This window comes from Pholis gunnellus (genome assembly GCF_910591455.1).
Source record: "Pholis gunnellus genome assembly, chromosome: 23".
Taxonomy (NCBI): Eukaryota; Metazoa; Chordata; class Actinopteri; order Perciformes; family Pholidae; genus Pholis; species Pholis gunnellus.
The window spans coordinates 2,227,522-2,247,241 of record NC_136550.1 but is presented as its reverse complement, the minus strand read 5'-3'; the positions used below and the strand labels follow the sequence as shown (position 1 = coordinate 2,247,241).

Below are 19,720 nucleotides of genomic sequence, written 5' to 3'. Positions count from 1 at the left end.
TGGACAACGAGTGAGGAGGAGAGGACTCTCCCTCGTGTTGCATTTAATGCAGAGAAATGAAATCAGTCCGGCTTGATTGCAGAGATTAAATCCTGTTGGAAGTGACGCATCACTTGGTGGCGGTTGCTGCAGGTTAACGTCGTTTTGACCACATGGGGGGGGGCGGAAGTCCGGTATTCGATCTCCTTTAAGCTCCGATTTTGGTCTCCACCAACTCCTGAGTGCCCCAAAACAAAAGGTCACGCTTCTCCAAACAGTCAACAAGTTAATACGTTTGTTACAAGTCAAGTTTCAGCATCACTGGAACGTTTTTAAAGGAAGCACAAAGCAGCTTTCAGGTGTGAAATAAAAAAGACATTTCAGTGGATAAATAAAGAGTCAAGGAGCCAAGGATGCACTTTAAGGAGCCAAAGCTGCACTTTGAGGAGCTGAGGCTGCATTTTAAGGAGCCAAGGCTGCACGTTGAGGAGCCAAGGCTGCAAAAAAAGAGAGACAATTAAATCTGTTCAAATCCATCATTGGATCTATTTTTTAGTAAAAGAATAAATACCAATAAGAATATTTCAGAAGGAACAATCTATTGTCTTGTATTTATATTTGGTAATTTAAAAAACAAACTCCAGTATGTCATCAACCAAAATGTTAAATATTCACAGGATTAGGATCGATATCACACAAATAAACACAGACACGTTGAACTCAGTGAAATAATTTAGTGGGACAAACAATTCACATTTACATAAATTAACTTGTGTTGTCATGATGTTGCTTTAGCCCTTCCACAGCAGCCCAGAAACACACACACGCCCTCTTCAACAAGGCGTGATGTGACTGTTATGCAGCATTGTCGTTTATGCGTGCATGATTTTTATTTAGAGAATTATAACGAGCCAATCGGAGAGACAACACTGCTTAGTTGCCGGGCAAATCACAAGTCTACACGACGAAAAAAGAAGAAAAAAAAAAAATGTCTGGAGAGTTCCCAGGCTGTCATGAAGTCTTTATGGAGTGTAAGTGTGTGTGTGTGTGTGTGTGTGTGTTAGATCGTCTTCTCACACCTGTATGCTTCGCCCCCCCGAGGCTGCAGGAGGGAGGGAAGAGGAGGAGGAGGAGGAGGAGGAGGAAGGGGGCATCCATCAGCCCAGCTCAGAGTGCTCTGTCTGGGCTCGCTGTGACGGCCGGAGGCCCCCCGGCACGGAGCTCCCCAAAAACACTCTCTTCATTTAATCTTCCCCGATGTCTCCATCGCTCCTCCTGTCAGTCTCTGTGACGGAGGATTAACTGCCCCCCCCCCCCCCTCCTCTTAAACGTTTCTCTCTTGTGAGAGAGAGAGAGAGAAACGGAAGGAATGGAAGAAAGATTTGTTTCCATCGTACTGCTCGTGTGGATCTGAACTACATTCTTCAGGGTTGAACGAGACGTTGGGGCGAGCAGTGTCGGTGAGGAAGAGCCAAAAACAGAAAACACGCCTCCATCGACAAAAACAAACAAAAGAAGGAGCCATTGTTCTCTAGTCCCCTGTGCAAATGGAGCGCGACTTACTTGGCTTTCTCCCAACGGCCCTTTTTTTCCAAAAAGAGGTAAAAGGTGCATTTCGTTCGAGTGTACAAGCTGGTGTCTGTCCCCCCCCCCCCCCCCCCCCACGAGAGAGAGAGAGAGAGAGAGAGAGAGCGAGAGAGAGGAGTAGATGGACGGATGACGGAGGAGAGAGTTCAGTTGAAGAGGATGGAGTCGGGGTCTCTGTTGGCGATGTGCGCCATGTGTTTCAGGATGTCTTTCTTTGTGATGATTCCCAGCAGCCTCCTGGTCACACACACACACACACACACACACACACACACACACACACACACACACAGAGAGAGAGAACATGTCATGGAAAAGATTATTACTTCACTTCGTACTGCGTGAGGTTTCCTCACGGACACGTCAAAGATGTGACAGAAAGCAGAGCGTGGAGGTGTGGCCTCCGAGTCTTGATGCGGTGGTTTGGGTTTTATTTCGGTCTCTGGGGGGGTCAGAGTAACGCCACGAGGGTTGCTGGTCTACCGGCTCCTCACTGTCCACAGCTGACAGTGATGACTAACCGGAGTAGCTTTCTCAGAATTCGCCGCCCAAATGTCTGGTTGGGATCATCCACCGCTGAGCAAACATCTCCCGAAAAACATCCAAAACACAATTTATTCCGTTCAGACATCCAAGCTGAAAGCGTCAAACACGCCGAGTCTAAACACTTCAGAGACGTCAAGGCTGAGGGCTGTTTTTGTTTCTTTATTTTCTTCTTGTTTTCCGGAATAAAGTGTCGCTGAATCTAAAGCTGACGAAGGCAAACAGACTCTAGATATGCTGCCGGTGCGTCGGCCTTGAGCTGAAGATGTTAAAAACCACATTCAGAGGTATGAAACCAACAGCATCCACGGCCTCAAGGTCTTTGCTTTGTTTGTTCGCCGAGTGTGTCATCCCTCCATTCCCAGACGATGAGTGAGAAAACTTTGAAACGTGAAAACAGATCCGTCCTCGACTTTCCCATCGCGGCCCCCCCCCCCCCCCCCTTCCCCTCCTAAACTAAACGTGGATCCACTCTGGGCTTCTCTATTGCCAACAAGCAGCCCGTCTGAAGCGAATCTGTGCTGAAGAAGTCATGGAGGCTGTCAGCAGCCTGTCGGCAGCTGTAGGCGCCGTCAGAAGGAGCCTCGGGCGGAGAGCGGACCTCGACTTGCTGCTCGGTAATCGGATGTTCTGACACAGCAGCTAAACGCCCGAGAAGTCAAACACGCAGAGAGGTGAGAGCTCCAGGGAACTCCTGAGGCTCCTCGTCGATTCGGTTTGAATTACAGCCGATCAAAGCTTCACCTCCAGGCTGAGCACACAGCAGATGTGCTCTTAACCACTCGTTTGACACTTTAGTTTATACACGGCTACCAAAAGCTCCCTGCAACCGCTTCATCTACACGCTCCCCCGACTCTGGATGGATGTTTAGTCTGCGGCCTGAGATCTAGAATCTCCTCCGATGCTGGAAGATGAGGAACAGAAAGTGACAAAGAGAAACCGCAAGACATGCCGCAAAATATACACAAAGCACAGCTGTGTGTTTGAAGAGACAGCTCGACAAACGAAGTGAGAGAAGAGGTTTGAGGTTTCCAGAGAGTAGACGCAGCATCGTCGAGTCTATAAAAGCACGCAGCTCCATTTCCTGTTTGTAAATCAGAACCATTTACGCCGACATCGGCAGCAATTTGAAGGCTCCGTTGTGTCAGCGGACGTTACAAACAAACAAAAAGTGTCTTCTGTGAAGTTGGTTGTGAGGAGATTTAGGGTAAAACCACCTGAAGAGTTGTCTGTGTTATCTCTCACTGCCCCCCCCCCCCCATTAGCTTTCTATGTCTTCCTCCCTAACCGCTTTAATGCACGAGCTGACAGCCGAGCGACCCGGGACGCTCCCACACACACCAATCTGTCACTCCACGAGCCCGACTTCCTGAAGCGTGGGAGAGTGGTCGGTTTATGTGTGTGTGTGTGTGTGTTCTCACCCGTTGTGCGTCACCAGACACTGGCGGAGCCCCAGCTTCCTGAAGATGTCCACGGTGATGTCCATGGGCGTGTGGTCCGACACCGTGAAGGGGCTCAGGTCCATGATGCCTCGGAGGCGGAGGTGCGGCGGGGCGTCGTCGGCCTGAGCCGGGGCGTGCTCGGTGAGGACCACCTGGGACGCGCTGACCACGCCCTCCTGACGCTTCCGGGCGTTGTCTGAAAGGGGGAGGAGGCCGTCACGATGTAATCTACACTCACACACACGCTCTGTGTTCACCGCCGGCGTGTTTTTAACGCCGTCAGTGAACGATCTGTCCTACAGTTTATTTCTGACCTATTGATATGAGCAGGTCTCTCCTGAGGATGAATCCCACCAGCCTCTGGGACTCCTGGGAGACGACCACAGGGAAGCCGCTGTAGTGAGTGCTTTCCACCAGAGCCTGAGGACCAAACACAACAGTTCACACCGTGCTCTCCGTATATACACAACGGCGTGTTTCTCTTGTTAAACGGCGAGGCCGTGTTACCTCCACCTCCCCGACCGTCATGCCCTCCTGCGTGAGCACGGCCAGCGCCGGGTCCGACCTCCTGGGCCGCATCACGTCCACCGTCAGGCTGCTGTGCTCAAACTCCTCTTTGGGCTCCAGGAACGGGTATCCGTTCAGCCGGATGTGAGCCTGAAGAGTTATAAAATACAGATTCTTCCTCCTTTATAAAAGGAACTATTTTCTCTCAACCACAGTTCACACATGAACGCGGTCTGTGGATTTCTGGAAACACACATAGCTGTTTGGCACTTATATTTAGCCCCATTATAACGGAGAGAAACCAGACATCTGTACGGCTGATGTCTCCAAAACTAGGCCGCAAATAAGAGGAAAGAAAGATGTGCTTTTGATTTGTTATGTATCTACAGGAAGGAAATACATCACACACACACACACACCTCATAGATTCCCTCTCTTCCGAACGCGTCCGCCACCCACTTGCTGGTCATGGTGGCGGCCATGAGGGGGACGATGTACTCGAGGCCGCCGGTCAGCTCGAACATGATGACCACCAGCGACACCGTCATGCGAGTCACTCCGCCTGGAAAACAGAGGCGGGACGAGAGAGAGAGGAGACGAAGAGAGAGAGAGAGAGAGAGAGAGAGAGAGAGAGAGAGAGGAGAGAGAGAGAGAGAGAGAGAGAGAGAGAGAGAGAGAGAGAGAGAGAGAGAGAGAGAGAGAGAGATTAATTAACATTAATAGTAAGAGATAGTAAAGATAAGAATGTGAAAATGTTCCTGCATGAGGTCACCTGAACTCTACATTAACGTCAGCATGACTGCAGTATAACGAGGCTGAACGGGGCTGTTGAGAATGAGAAGGAATCCTTCCAGAGAGCAGAGCTCGTCTGGCCACATAAACGCATTTTGTTGATCTGAACGTTTGATTTTTCCCCTCGTCCTCACATGGAAATGTTGAAGCTCATGTGGTGAATTAAATTATCATCATCTCGCTCGGTTGCGGCCAGAAAACCACCACCAGACTGCTGCCGCTCTCCTCTGTGGCCTCAAGTCAAATGGTTTCATTGTGCTCGTTAAAAAGAATAAAAGCTAAGATGGAGTTGATTAAATCCCCGTCTGTCCATCAAACTCCACTGAGCTGCTCTCTGGACATCCCATGATAAGAACCGTGTGATCTTATTATTCTCACCTAAACACGCGGCGGCGCCGACCATGGCGTAGAGCCCCGGGGTGATGCAGTCGGCTCCCGGCGAGCACCACCCTTTGAAGATGAAGGAGTCGTGGTTGTAGTAGGCCAGCTGCTCCATGCCGACGCCCAGCAGCCGGCCGGCGATGGCGCCCACCGCCATGCTGGGGATGAAGAGGCCGGAGGGAACCTGGGAGGGCGAAGAGGAGGAGGAGGAAGCAGCGAGGCGTTGAAAAACACTCGTCTATGATGAGATGTAAGTGTGTGTGTGTGTGTGTGTGTGTGTGTGTGGACCGACCTTCATGCCGAATGTAATCACAGTGATCATCATCTTGAAGACTAGAGCCAGGGCGAGCTGCCACAGAGCCGTGTACAGACCTTCACCCGCCGGCCGGTCCGCCAGGCTGTTCCCTACAGCTGCTTCTGTTGTGATGTTTGGCTGAGAGGGACGACACAGAGGGAGAGAGAGATTAACACGGAGAGATGGAGGAGATTCAAAATATATATATATATATATATATATTTATATATTCAGCAGGGAACCAGACAAAGGAAATGCAGTTTGACGGGGCAAATAAAAATCAATCCAAATCTCTATATTTGCTTATTTTGAGGGAGTAAAAATAACAAACGAACACAACCTCTGTAACCAACATCTCTCTCTCCATCCGTCCGTCCGTCTCTCTCTGTCTGTCTGTCCATCCACGTCTCTCTCCCCCTCTCTCCCCTCTTCGTCCTTTTCTCTCCCCCCATCTCTCTCTCTCTCTCTCTCTCTCCCCCCCCCCTCTCTCTCTTCCCCCCTCTCTCTCTCTCCCCCCCTCTCTCTCTTCCACCCTCTCTCTCTCTCTCTCTCTCTCTCTCTCCCCCTCTCTCTCTCTCTCCCCCTCTCCCTCTCTTCCCCCCCCTCTCTCTCTTCCACCCTCTCTCTCTCTCTCTCCCCCCCTCTCCCTCTCTTTCCCCCCCTCTCTCTCTCTTCCACCCTCTCTCTCTCTCCCCCTCTCCCTCTCTTTCCCCCCCCCTCTCTCTCTCTCTCTTTCCCCCCCTCTCTCTCTCTTCCACCCTCTCCCTCCCTCCCTCCCTCCCCCTCCCTCCCTCCCTCCTCACCTGTTTGTATCCACAGAGCTGTGAGGAGTCGAGCAGCGAGCAGTCGTTGAAGAGCTCTGCGATGAGCTCTGCTCCGCTCATCCTGGTGTAGCTGTTGGGGTAGGCGATCACGGCGGTCAGAGCCGTGATCACCAGCACCTCCATGACGGGGTAGTGACCCAGACGAGTGGTTTTACCTTTTAAAAGAAGACACGGACAACGGATCAATAACAAGAGAAAAAGGCTTTTCGTTTTGCACACATTGGGAATAAACTCCCAGACTCACGGAGCCGGCACCAGGCGATGTTGGCCCTGATGAACATCGCCCCCCACAGGCCTCCGAATATGCCCAGCAGGATGAAGGGCGCCAGCTCCACCAGGTGCCACGGGGCGTGGAACTCCACGTAGAACAGCACCAGGCGGCTGTTCCCGAACGGGTTGATGGAGCGCAGAGTGAAGGCCGCGACCAGGGCGGCGAAGAACGAGCGCCACAGGGTCTTCAGGGGGAAGTAGTAACTCACCTGGAGGCAGAAAAAGATCATAAAGAGTCAATATTAGTGAAGAGAAAACGGCTTTTTCTTTTATATTCACGTAGGACCGGACAGTTAAATGTGCACCGCTCAGATTCTCCTTGATCCTGAGCTTCCCTCGCTCTGAGCCTCGGGTGTGTGTGTTGTTTAATCGTGGTGTGTTGCTCCTCAGACGATCCTCTGATGTCTGGGGTTCACAGACTAAACCACCGGCTCAATGAGACAACGAGCACTTGTTCTCACCTCCTCCAGGCTGAACAGGACTCCTCCAATGGGAGCGCCGAACGCCACGGACACGCCCACCGCCGCCGCCGCCGACAACACCTGCAAGCCAGAAAACAAAATTCACACACTTCTCCTCCTGAATTGTCCCAACAAAGACTCTGATGAGATCCCACCTCTCGCCGCTTGGCCTCGTTCTTGCGGTACTTGGTGAACAGGTGACACAGGATGTTGGCGCAGCAGCAGGCCACGTGGACCAGCGGGCCCTCCTTCCCCAAGCTGAGCCCCGAGGACACGGCCAGGACCAGGGTGATGGTCTTGATGATCAGGGTCCACTTCCCCAGGTAGCCTCGGATGATGAACCCACTGAGGATGGTCTTAATCTGAGAGAGAGAGAGACGGGGGTTCATATGAGCAGCAAAGAGTCCGTTTGTGTGTTTATGAACCAGCTCGGTTTAGTCTGAGAGGAAGCTAATCTCCGGCTTTTCACTTCCTCTGAAATAAAGAGCGAGAGGAGATCGGTGTTAGGTTTGTTCCGTTTGTTTTCGTGCTGATTCTAAAGTTATTTTATTAGTTTATGAGGCGCTGCATGGACTTGAACACGACTGTTCCACAAAGCAGAGTTAAGGTGGACCTGAGAGTTTTAACACAGAAACTAAAAACCCATCTATTCATATATTTAATCTTTATGTGTTAACACCAAAGGAAAAGGTCTTTACGCTGATTAATATGTTGCATAAAAGAAGAAATAAGTGACGCTGCAGTCTCACCTCCGGTATTCCTGATCCACATGCGTACGGAGCGAAGGCCCGGACCAGCGTGACGGCCAGCAGAGCGAAGAACAGAGCCCAGAGCATGTACATCAGGTAGTTCACTATGTAGGCAAACGCACCCTGCAGGGACACGCAAAGAAGACACGTTTCATCAACCCTTCAGCTACAAGTTATATCAGGAAGAAGACAAAAGCTGGATTTGTGGCGTAATCTCATGTCATGACGGCTTATGACCACTAGATGGAACTAAAGCACTAACAGAGGGACCGTGACAGCACGTTTACCGCACAGTTCATGGCTCTGAGAGAGCAGAACAGCCCCTCTGCCTCTGGATTAACCCGACTCTGTAACGTCTCTCTGTACCTCCGACGTCCCCGTGATGAGCTCGGCCCAGCTCTGCCACTGGGGGCAGCGGTCCCGCTCCTGGAACGTCGTCTCGTTGGACTTCCAGCAGCAGTGCTCGTGGTTGAACCAGAAGCCGACCAGGCAGATGCCCTCCTTCATGTCCGTCAGCCAGTGGGCCGCGATGTCGATGCCGCCGGCGAGAGCACCTGGAGGAGGAGGAGGAGGTTAGTTCTGCCTCTGTGCCTTGTGTTCTGTGTCTAAACTTCACTTATTTCGTCTTGCGAAGAACAAAAACATGTTTCTCAGATTAAAGGACAAGTTTTCCTGAAACAGGACGAGTGTTCAGACCACAGTTCACTACCTGACATCAGTCCCACCAGAAGCATGAGCAGCCACCCGGAGAAGGCGTCGCTGATGCTGTGCAGCAGAGCCACGGTGGACTGTCGGCTCTTTTTGGTGATCTGGACGGAGACGGAGAGCAGGAGGAGGTCAGTGTTAGTCAGTGATTCATGCAGTTCAGTCCAGTTCAGGTTCCTCGGAGCAGAGGGAGCTTCTTCTTCTTCTTCTTACCTCTCTGTGGCGGTCGCGGTCCTTGCTCTTCTCCCTCACCCAGTCGATGGTGTTGAAGTCCTCGTAGGTGCCCAGTCCGGCCAGCGGGTCCTCCAGAGGGTCCACCAGTTTACCGGGACCGTTACCGTTCATACCGGCTGCTCTGCTGCTGCTGCTGCTCTCCTCATAGTCTCCTGGAGGGAAGGAGAGAGAAATCAACATCGTCAGCCACATTGTTTGAAACATTTCTTTCTGTTGTTGTTTTTCCACCGTGTTGTGTTTCTGAGTGACTCAAATCCTCTGATTTAAACATTTGGTTTGTGACTCGTGTGTTTCTCGTGTGGTCGGCAGTAACAACAGAAGAAGAAGAAGAACTCCAGCTGTGTTTCCCACACGGATACTGAACGTGTGTTCATCATGTCAACATCTTCTCAGAGCAACGTCTTCTCTAATATCTACAACCTGCAGAGCCGCAGCCGAGAGCTCAGCTGGTTCACTTCAAGAGGAAAAACGTCCTGCAGCGTTTAATAAAGCACGAAACACAAGAGGTGGAAAGAGGAACGCTTCACTTTGAGCCTCAGCGGTGGGCTAAACATGTAAAGAGTGCTGAGGGAAGATATTAAAGTCTAAATGGTTTGAGCATTCATTCCATCTGTCTAGAAAGAACTATTATTGCTCTGCTGACGATTGTTACCGTATTAATGAGTGTTAAAGACCCCCAAAGCTACGAGGCTTCAGCTGCACTCGGCTCACAACAACACAGCTTTGAATACCTGACCGCAACAATTAACCGCACAGCAGCCAGCAGCCAATCAGAAGCCAGCTACCGGGGAAACGAGGCCGCATGTGAGCGACCGACAACTGAAACTGAAAAGCAGGGTTTTGGTTTGAGTATTAATAGAAGAAGTACTATGAGTGATGGAGACGGTGCTTCTTGTCTGTGTGAGGAAACAGAAGTGCAGTGAGCTCGTTGCTGACGTGGGGTTTACGTGCACGGTGATGAAACACAGTCAGTGATATAAGACATGTATTCTAAGCATCACGTCATCCTCTGACCTCCACCTCTGGGGTCAGAAAGCATGTTTTCTTTAAACAGTGGTCAGAACTACACCGTTCATCATCACCAGACAACATTGTTGTCAAGATTTCCATCTTTCCCACGGTCCTTGAACACATCGTGTGAGAAAAAGAAACCAAATCAAAGCTTAGAATTGTGATGTTTCATCAAAATAAAACCTTTTATTCTACATGTCTCATTTAAAACAAATCTCTGATGAGATTCTGTTAAAAACACTAAACTCTGAAGCAGGATTGACTCATCTGAGACCAGCAGTCATGTGACTAACACTGCTGTGGAACTACGCCTGAACCTTCTCGTGGTTCAGAGGAACAACAGCATGTCATGTTTCAGACGGATCACTGAGTTTTATCCTTTGTTATTGTGTCAGTTTGAAGGAAGAGAACGCAACACAACCACAACAACGGCTGTTTGCACATTCAGGTCCTTCACATCTTCATATCAAACGTAATGTTCGCTCCACAGACACAGAGGACACTAAAGGAGCATTTAAACACCTGAGCTGACGAGTTAGACGGGTTATGAACAACAATGAGAAGAATGTCAGCTGCTGGTAACTAAACTTCAGATGGAACTAGATGTCAGTGTGAGGAGGGAAAGCCTCTGTGGAGACGTCTCTCAGCTTGTGTAACAGTCTGTTGTCCCGTCTCGTCTCTCTTAAACCAATTAGCCTCGCTGTCTAATGCATGCTGGGATACGCTGCCAACCCCCCCCCCCCCCCCCCCGTGACCCGGTGACAACTGTCTGAGAACCTTTAAATCATGCAACAGTATTTATTCTCCTCATATATTTATACAGGAGCTCCTTTGAATGTCCTAAACATGATGGGATTCATAGTTAGATATGTTTATATCTACCAGCTGGAGAGAAATCACTAAACCACGTCTCTGAATGTCTTCAATATATCAGATATAAGAGTATATTTAATATCACAGCATAAGTCATCTTTTTTATCATATCACGATATAGTACATTTTCTCTAAAGTCAATCGAAAAACTATTTAAAATAGAATAAATAAATATATATATATATATATATATATATATATATATATATATATATAGACTCGTAGCTAATTTGTTCTTTTCTTTTTAATAAACTTGAACATATTTTGACATGAATTGGCTTTAATATAATGTTGTTCATACTTATATTATTCCTACAATTGTTCTATATTTTATAGTGCAAAGAGTTGAAATGACAGTAAAGTACAAAAAATAATAATAATATAAAAGAAGGACCAGATTGAGAATTAAAGACTATAAATGAGAAAGTGATTTGTTGTGAGCAGAGTGAATGACTAACCTAAAGCTGTCACACGACTCAGCGTGTTCACTTGTTCTACTCCGGTGATGTGTCCCATTAAAGTCACTGTGACAGACCTTTGCACCTCATTCAGGACAAGAGACTCAAACCCAGTAAAACCAGCAACCACACAACACAAAACACACATTTATTGGGAAAAAAAGGGACAAATCTGACCCGGGAGCTTTAAATGTTCACTGCTCGGTATGGAGCGGAACGACAACAAGAGAACCCGCTGCTGAGCGTAGAAAAAGAAACATGCATGAAACACACCGACACAGAATCCATCATGTATCAGACACTGAAGACCTCGGAGTCAAACACACACTGACACGGCTGTTCACACACTGAGAACCACACAACAAGTGATTCCTCTCATGAATACTGCAGAAACGTGAAGCACACACGAGCCTCTGGCTGGTGGGTCGTGAGCGGGTTTCAGGCATCAGAAACAGAATTTAAAGAACAAACAGAAGGAGAATCAAACGGAGACGCAGACTCACAAAGAGGAAGTAAAAGACGTACAACTCGTTACTCAAGAACGACCGCTGTGAGCTATTCTCCTTATCTGACTGCATCTTAGACTGTGTGTGTGTGTGTGTGTGTGTGTGTGTGTTTGAACACACTTCATCAGAGCTACAAACACAAAGCTTCCACACGAGTCTCAAACTCACCATCTTCAACCAGAACCTCCTCATTCAGCTGCTTGCTCCAGAACTCCCAGTCCATCTCTGGACCCTAACACGACAGAACTTGAGCCAAACTCAAAGAACAAGGTGGAATAAAAACCCCTCTTCACTCCTCTTCACTCCTCTGAGCTCCTCCAGGAAGTGCACTCCAGCAGAGCAGCTCCCTCGTTGGTCAGAAGGCTCCGGGACTGAGTCACGATTGGCTCGTCTGCCGAGCTCTTCTCTGATAGGCCCTGAGTGTTTGAGAGCTCGCTCTGATTGGCTGAGGTTCAACATGAGGTCATTAGTGTCTGTGAGGTCGTGACCTGTCGCTGATGTAAAGGGCTGAGAGTCAAAAACAAGAGACACAAGCAGCATTTAAACCCACTAAACTACACTTAGAGATCTTTATTTGAGCCATTAAACTTCTACTTCCTCATTCTGGAGCTGAGCTGAGCCCACTGACCCTCGCCCTGCTGTGACCTCAGGAGAAGTGTTGCTAGTGTAAAGGCCTGAGTCTGACCTCCATGAGGCACACAGCAGTGCTGTGTATTTAAACCACAATCACATTCCTTCAGCAGTGGTGGCTGCTTTTTTTAATCATATTTCCTGGGTCAGAGGAAATTCAATAAAAGAAAATGAGATTAATTTGGACAAAAGAGTTTTTTTTTCCACGTGCTGGATATAAAACATGAGGATATGAGAGAGAACTTGGCTCGGATGGTTCAGGAAAGGAAGCCCAGAGCGTCTCACACACCGGGCCGGGTATCAAACCTAAACACCTCATCATTAGGTATCAAGTCCTGAAGCTTGTTCTGAGCTGTGACTGCGTACTCACACACATGCAGAGCACTGAACCTGTGACTGAACCAGTGGGGCCTCTTGTCTGTGGTCCAACTAGCAGCTCCCAACATGTGAACATGAAGAAGAGCATCGCAGTAAAAGGGAGAACATGGAAGCTCAGCAGATCCTTTAGTGCTTCAGCGGATGACGGAGGAATGTTTACTACTAGAGAGGCGAAGCCGTGACAGATTGACAGCTGTTGTGAAATAAACGTCTTTCACAGTGAACTTTACTCTGCAGAAGATCACATCAGGAAAGAGTTTAATGTTAAAGCTGTCTGGTCCTCTCTAAAACTAGACTCACAGCCTCCAGCTTCACGCCTCCGCTAACCAATCACGCTGCATTTCACAGTCATGTCTGTCCAACATGTCATCACTTCATCATTTTATCCTGACAGACGTGTTTTTGGGAGATTGTCACCACATTGTAGTCCGATCGACTTTGACCGCAAGTGGACGTTTGTGCCAAATGTAAAGAAATACCCGCAGCGTAACGCACCGTTCAGTCTATGTTATGTTCTCAGCCTGCTTCCTGTTCCACACAGTCGCCCCATGTGACCCGGTGAAGTAAACACTGTGTCATTTAAATACCTTCCACACAATCACAGAGTGGACCCGGGAGCTGTGACTCACTCGCTGTCAATCATTACATGGTGTGGTGGGTCAGGTCACAGCAGCTCATATAAAGAGCAATAACGACAATCTGCACAGGAAGCCACAGCAACAGATCTAAACTAATGAAATACCTGCTAGTAAAAAATAAAAGAAACATGGACGCTTATATAACATTAAATATCATATGCGAGTGTAGTTTGAGTGCTTCATCCGTTAGAAAGGGGAGTTCCCTCTCTCCCTGCTGCTTGAGGGACTTTTTCCTCCTCCTCCTCCTCCACATTGGAGGAGGTCCAGTTTGAAATATTTTGGTTTCCATGAAGCTTTTTGAGACGTTACAGTTGTTACAGACCATAAAAAACACTTCCATCTCACTCAAACAAAGCCTTAAAAACCCTTTTGGTCTACAAAATAACGACGTCCGAGAGGAGCAGCGACACGCTGCCCTCCTTCAGAGCACCGAGAGTCTTTGGATGGTTCAAACTACAACCAATGAAAAGCCTAAATGTGTTTGTATTCACACTGCAACAAGGGGCGTATGGGAGGACTACTGCCTTGCTCAAGGAGGCCTTCCTTGTTGTTGTACCTGGACATTCCAGCTATAGGCTCAGCTCTCCTCTGTCAACACTGGAGGCTAATGAGTCCCTGAGCAGCAGGTTACACCAGGCTAACCGCCGACGACAGACGCACGGAGGACGGCTTTAAAGAGGTCGAGGTTCAAGTGCTAATGAGCAGCGAGGGAACGAGACAGCACTCAGGAGGGAAAGGAAAGGAGGGAAGTGTGAGTAGGAATATTTAAAAAGCTGTAGGAACAGACTGAACCAGCACCGGGCCTAGACGAGGTCAGGAAGACCCATAAACACGACGCCATGAGACCACATCAGCAGTTACCCGTACGGCTAACGTCGTCTAACATCTTTAAGGAATCAGAAACACTTTGAGTCAGATTTTAACTTCTCCAGAAAATCACCATAAACCCTGCAGCAGGTTAATAAAGTGCTGCAGAGACGACGTGAAATGAAAACTAACTTCCATGTTTTAGGACTCATTCAATGAGTCAGCAATAACCTCTCCTGGAGCTGCAGACTGTTAAAACAAAAAGAGCTAAAAACCTCTGTTCTCAACCCCAGAAACACTCATTTCCAAACGATCTTTGTCTCTCTAGTAGACATGCGGATACATCCCGAGACATTTCTCTGGGATCAGCTGACTGGAAGCCTCGTCCACTGGGAGTTTACTGACGTCAATCGTCAACGTGGGATTAAAAACTCTCCTCTGTACGGTAAAAGTTATAACAACACTGCAAGCCTTAAAGGAGAAGTCAGTGACATCACGAGTAACCGGGTAGGATTGGTGCAACAAAAACAAAAACTACGAGCACTATAACTCACTTTAATGGCTGTTTTTGTGTTCTGGTGGAGAGTCAAACCAAAACACACTTAATCAAGTGTGTGTGTGTGTGTGTGTGTGTGTGTGTGTGTGTGTGTGTGTGTGTGTGTGTGTGTGTGTGTGTGTGTGTAGTAACTGATTACTCAGATGTATGACCACGACTCACTGAAAGCATGTGACTGACTGACTGACACACACACACACACACACACACACACACACACGCACACGCACACGCACACGCACACACACACACACACAGCTGTTCTCATGTTGTTACGGTTATTAAAAGCTTAAATATATAAGAGATAATAACAATAATGTGACACCGATTAGCATGTATAGATTGTAGCTCTACTGTAATAAAGTTTTATGACGTATAAAGAAATACTGTTCAATACAAATTCAAGCAAGTGGCAGTTATGGAGTGACAGTTCTTAGAATTTTATAACTGCGGATATAACATTTGCATATATTACCCAGGATGCTAGGTAATATATGACAGATAATAATAAGTAAATAAACATTGTAGGGCGCAGGGAATTATATCAAATAAAAAAGAGGTATGAATGCAACCAGAGGTGTTGTAATAACATGGTAATTGTTTCCATGTGTGCATGAAGGACAACATGTTAATATCAAACCCAAAGGTACCCGTCCTCGTGCAGGTGTGGCTGCACTCACCTGAGCTGAGAGGAGGGTCGTCGTCCGTGTTGGAGAAGTCCAGCGTGGCTCCTGCGATGTCCACCATCTCGTCGTCATCGTCGTCTTCACTCGGGTGATAAAGGCTGTCAACGCTCCCGGAGTTATCCATACCTTCAGATCCAACAACACAACAAAGAGGACAAGGTCCATTTTTAATCAAAGCAGACACCGGAAGTCACCCCCACCACAATAAGATGAATACCGACGTTACCTCTGCCTGCGTATTTGCGATACAAGCTCGACAGAAAGTGAAACATGGTCGCCGAAATTCTCCTTAAATCCAGCTAACGCTACTTCATTAAAGCACAAACCCTGGTACGTTTGTTAGCGGGCTCTTTAGAAACCAGTACACCCTCAGCTGGTCCCATCACCCCCCCCCCCCCCCCCCCGCAGCCCACTACAGACAGTAATGACAGCTCATCTCCAGTTCCAGGGAAGTTTCTATTTTGCAACCGTTTCCGCTCTTCTCTATTCTTTATTGGGCAGCAGCGGAAGAAACGCCTCACTTGACACACACAAACACCGCGGTGGAGGTGTGTGTAGCCGTTAGTCTCGCGACTTACTGACACAAACACAGCCGTTGGACTAACTTGGTTTGAAGCGTATAACCGTTAGTCTCGCGACTAACTGACAAAACACAGTCGTTGGGCTAATCAAAAACGTCACTGCGCTCAACACACACACACACTTCCGTTGACGCGTAGTTTTTAACATAAACAAGGAAGATGTCTACTTTTACCTGTGGTTGAAGGAGAGACAGCCGCGCGTGACTCGGATTTTCTACAGGAGGCTGCTTATGTCAACAGTAGCTAAGCTAAATGTAAACTCCGTGAAAAACCCTGCGTCATTCTCCGTCTCCACAAAACAAAAACGACTGTTTTAAAACACAGAAGGTGTGCTAAAGGAGGCCATATTATAACCTTATCTTAATACCAAACAACAAGGAAGCAGTGTGAGATTATCTGCGGTAAATTACGTGTTGTTTTCTGCCAATCAAAACTGAAAAAAACGCCAAGCTAGCGTCAGGTTAGCTAACTTTAGCGACAGCTTCCGGTTTAGACAGTTGGCGAAGATAAGCAACAAAATCATTGATCTTCTAACATGCCCCATTTTACGATGCCATAGTTAGAGTTTAATCATATGGATATTTACATTATCAAACATACATTTATGTTTAAAAAAATGGTGTTTGTGTTTTTCAAAACATTAAATGTCGTTTTAATTTGAAGGCCTAATGGATTAATTTCCGGTTTAACTGTCATGTCACAGTTGCTTGACACCAGCATTTTGTCCGCCAGGAAAATCAGTCGAGTCCAGAGCTATCGACGTTTCTCCAACTGGGTCAGTGGAGCGGTTCGGCTAATCTGTCTTCTGTTATTTTCACTGCATAAAAATGTTATTAACACTTTTCAGTTTTCTTTTTTACTTTTCATATAGAAACTATTAAAAAAAACATGTTTATCTTCACCTGGTTTTCACTGTGTGTTTTGCTGTAATGCTTCTTGTATGATGGAATATTTAAATGGTACCAGTTAAATGGCGACACCTTGTGGTCATCTGTAAAAAATAAAATAATAAGGGCTCCTGAGGAAACATTTTAAAGTGCAGACAGCAATGCATCATGTTCTCCTGGTTTATGTCTGTAGCTCTGATTAATCATCTCGACCTCCTTTTTTCCTTCCCATGATGCCTTGTTCCTCCCACTCATTCATCTTCTTCTTCTCCAACATAAACATTTCTCTCCACCCTCACCTCCCACAGTGTTTTCTGCTTTGAGTGGGGCCTGTTTCTCATCACTTCCTCCTCTTTCATCCACGTTCACTAGTTCGTGAGATTGCAATAATTCCATTTTTCTGTCTTTCATCCCTCTCTCTCTCTCTCTCTCTCTTTATATTCCATCAGTTCCTCTGTTCTTAAATCTGGGTCAGGCAGAAGAATGAACTGCCTCGTTTCCCCCCAAAAAACACAGATTCTTTGCTTCTAGGACAGATGTTTTCTGTATTATTTCCGCTGACTCTCTGTCTCTGTGAGGCCAAACACGACCACCTAAAACATTTATCTCTCCATCTAGTCTTCAGCTTTTATTGAGTTGCTCCGGCTCTCGTCTCCATTAAAAGAACCAGTTGATTGACTCACATGTTATCGTCTGACATGACCTTACACCGCCGCCAATCCGTCTCCAGAGGAGGGTTTTACATTACAATCCTCATAAAAATTATATTATCATAATAATTTCCTGCTCACCGCTGACAAATAATTTACAGTAAGTTACTGTAATTCTAGGACACAGTAGATGTACCGTAACACAATCTAAAATATCGTCATGTTTTTATTATTACAAAGCATATAACTGGATGCTTTGATTACAGTAAGTTACTGTAATTCTTATGATACAGTAGATATACTGTAAATGTATTACCGGAAAGGTTTCCAGTAATTTACTGTAATTTAACAGAGAGAAAAGTTAAAACTAAATGAATTAAAACACAATTTCAAAGCTTTTTAAAACATTTTTATAGCCGTAGCACTTGAATGAATGACAACAGGAGACGTGAAGCTAGTTTAAAATACTATTATTATTATTTATGGTACTGTTGTTCCTCACGTGAGTGGTTTTTTGCAGTTACACAAGTTGTAATGCATTTTACACACACACACAAAAAAATGTAATAAATCAAAATTACATAGAAAACAAACGAACAGAATATACTCTCAACAAGCCAACTTTCTTTCCTCTCTTGTCGAGTCAATGCGCTTCCAGTCGGTTTAGAAAAATGGCCGTTATAGTACAAGAATACACGTAATATGTACAACACAGAACAAGTATATTTGGGGTTTGTTTGGTGTGAAAACAGCAGGAATCAAACGAGAACAAACTAACTTTTAATTAACTCTCAGCTGCAGATTTGTTGAAGCTAATAACAGTAGAAAAGGACAAAGAGTGTCTGTTTTCTCACTTAACCTCAGCAGCCAAAATATACACATTTCCTCTTCAACCCCCCCCCCCCCCATCTCTTGTTGAGCTGTTTGTTTTTTCTTTATTTGATTTACTACGGCAGCCGGAGCAAGTTTAGTTTACAGTTTAAAGCTCAGGAGACTTTGGCAACGTTGCAAATCGCAAGACGTCAAGGCAGGTCAGAGCACAAATTGGGGAAAAACAGACAGTTTTGGCACTTTAACCTACAAAAACAAACAACTTACTCAAAATTTAAAGCAATAGTTTGACATTTTTGTGAGACAGACTTGTTTGCTCTCTTGCCGGGATTTAGCCGAAAAGATGGGACACCTCTCTCATATCTGTGTTGAATATGAAGCTACATTTAGCAGCCGGTTAGCTTAGCTTAGCACGAAGACTGGAAACATGAGGGAAACACTTGCTAATTAACACGTTATATCTTGTTTGTGTAATGTGGTTTAGACGTGCTGGTGGGTGGATTGTGTCACTGTGGAGGGAGCCAGGCTAGCTGTTTCCCCCCCGTTTCCAGTCTTTATGCTAAGCTACGCTAGCAGGGTTAGCCTTATTATTAGCACACAAACATAAAAAGTGATCTTAATCGTCTCATCTCAGCAAAAAAAACAAATAAGCGTTCTTTACACGACAGTTTGGGACAGACAAACTTCTTAAGTTTTGAGAAGATGTCGACAAAAAACTGCAACTCTTCCCCTTTAAAATATACAGTAAACGCTGACTCATCTCCGTCTCCTCGTTCATCTTTTACAACCAATTTTTTACAACCTATTCCAGTCAAAAAACAACAGTATATACACATTGTATACATTATAAACACAAGTGTCTTCTGTACATAACAGTTATCATGTGACGAGTCAGCGGAGTCTCAAACCCCACACAGTATAAAGCATGTTTAGAGTACAAAGTATCGTGGTATTATAGGAGATAATACAGTATATGTATTGCTGAAAGCAGGTGTCAGCCAGCAACAAACGTGAATACAAATAAAAAAAAACAATTAATAATGCTGCATCTCAATAAATTGACTTACGTGTTGCTAACGGTCTCCTTTGATTCTCTGAACCAGGAGATTTAAATACAAAACGAAAAACACACAAACAACGACAAAATAAAGCAGCGTCTCAGCGACACATTCAAGAGAGAAAATGTCTTTGGCAACGTAGTGTTAGAAGAAGTGTAGTGTCATTAATACAGTACATGTATAGTGTGTGTGCTGAAACTTCTGGATATCTGTTAACCCTTAAAAGAACAGTTTGACATTTTGGGTCGCTAACTATGAGGCTGCAGCTGGGAGACAGTTAGCTTAGCTTAGCATAACCTAAGCATTAGCCTTGGAAATCGGAAGTCAGAGCTGGGAATAACGGCACACCCGAGTTGACCGCGCTCCAATACAACTAGTTGGAAAACTTTAAGGGGTTTTG

General features: G+C 46.4%; 1 protein-coding gene across 3 annotated transcripts; it reads right to left on the bottom strand.

Annotated features, from left to right (window-relative positions):
- Positions 1 to 570: 570 nt before the first annotated feature.
- clcn5b (chloride channel, voltage-sensitive 5b) lies at positions 571 to 16,311 on the bottom strand. 3 transcript variants are annotated; one of them, XM_079184807.1, is made up of 17 exons: positions 16,068 to 16,311; positions 15,308 to 15,439; positions 8,750 to 8,922; positions 8,541 to 8,640; positions 8,198 to 8,385; positions 7,832 to 7,954; positions 7,238 to 7,444; positions 7,083 to 7,163; positions 6,596 to 6,830; positions 6,331 to 6,506; positions 5,525 to 5,665; positions 5,230 to 5,416; positions 4,479 to 4,621; positions 4,060 to 4,209; positions 3,867 to 3,972; positions 3,532 to 3,748; positions 571 to 1,803 (listed from the first exon to the last, which is right to left on the bottom strand). In XM_079184807.1, exons 2-17 carry the CDS (start codon positions 15,435 to 15,437, stop codon positions 1,713 to 1,715), a joined length of 2,448 nt encoding a protein of 815 aa, XP_079040933.1. In that variant the 5' UTR covers positions 15,438 to 15,439; positions 16,068 to 16,311; the 3' UTR covers positions 571 to 1,712. The 3 variants fall into 3 exon arrangements, with proteins under 3 accessions (XP_079040933.1, XP_079040932.1, XP_079040934.1); XM_079184806.1 differs by lacking the exon at positions 16,068 to 16,311 and adding an exon at positions 15,540 to 15,686; XM_079184808.1 differs by lacking the exons at positions 15,308 to 15,439; positions 16,068 to 16,311 and adding an exon at positions 11,787 to 11,916.
- Positions 16,312 to 19,720: the final 3,409 nt, after the last annotated feature.

Coding starts and splice junctions, on each gene's coding strand:
- clcn5b (XM_079184806.1), bottom strand. CDS start 15,585: ATGTTTCACTTTCTGTCGAGCTTGTATCGCAAATACGCAGGCAGAG. Junction 15,440..15,539: donor TCGCAAATACGCAGGCAGAG/GTAACGTCGGTA, acceptor TTGGATCTGAAG/GTATGGATAACTCCGGGAGC. Junction 7,164..7,237: donor ACGAGGCCAAGCGGCGAGAG/GTGGGATCTCAT, acceptor TCTGGCTTGCAG/GTGTTGTCGGCGGCGGCGGC.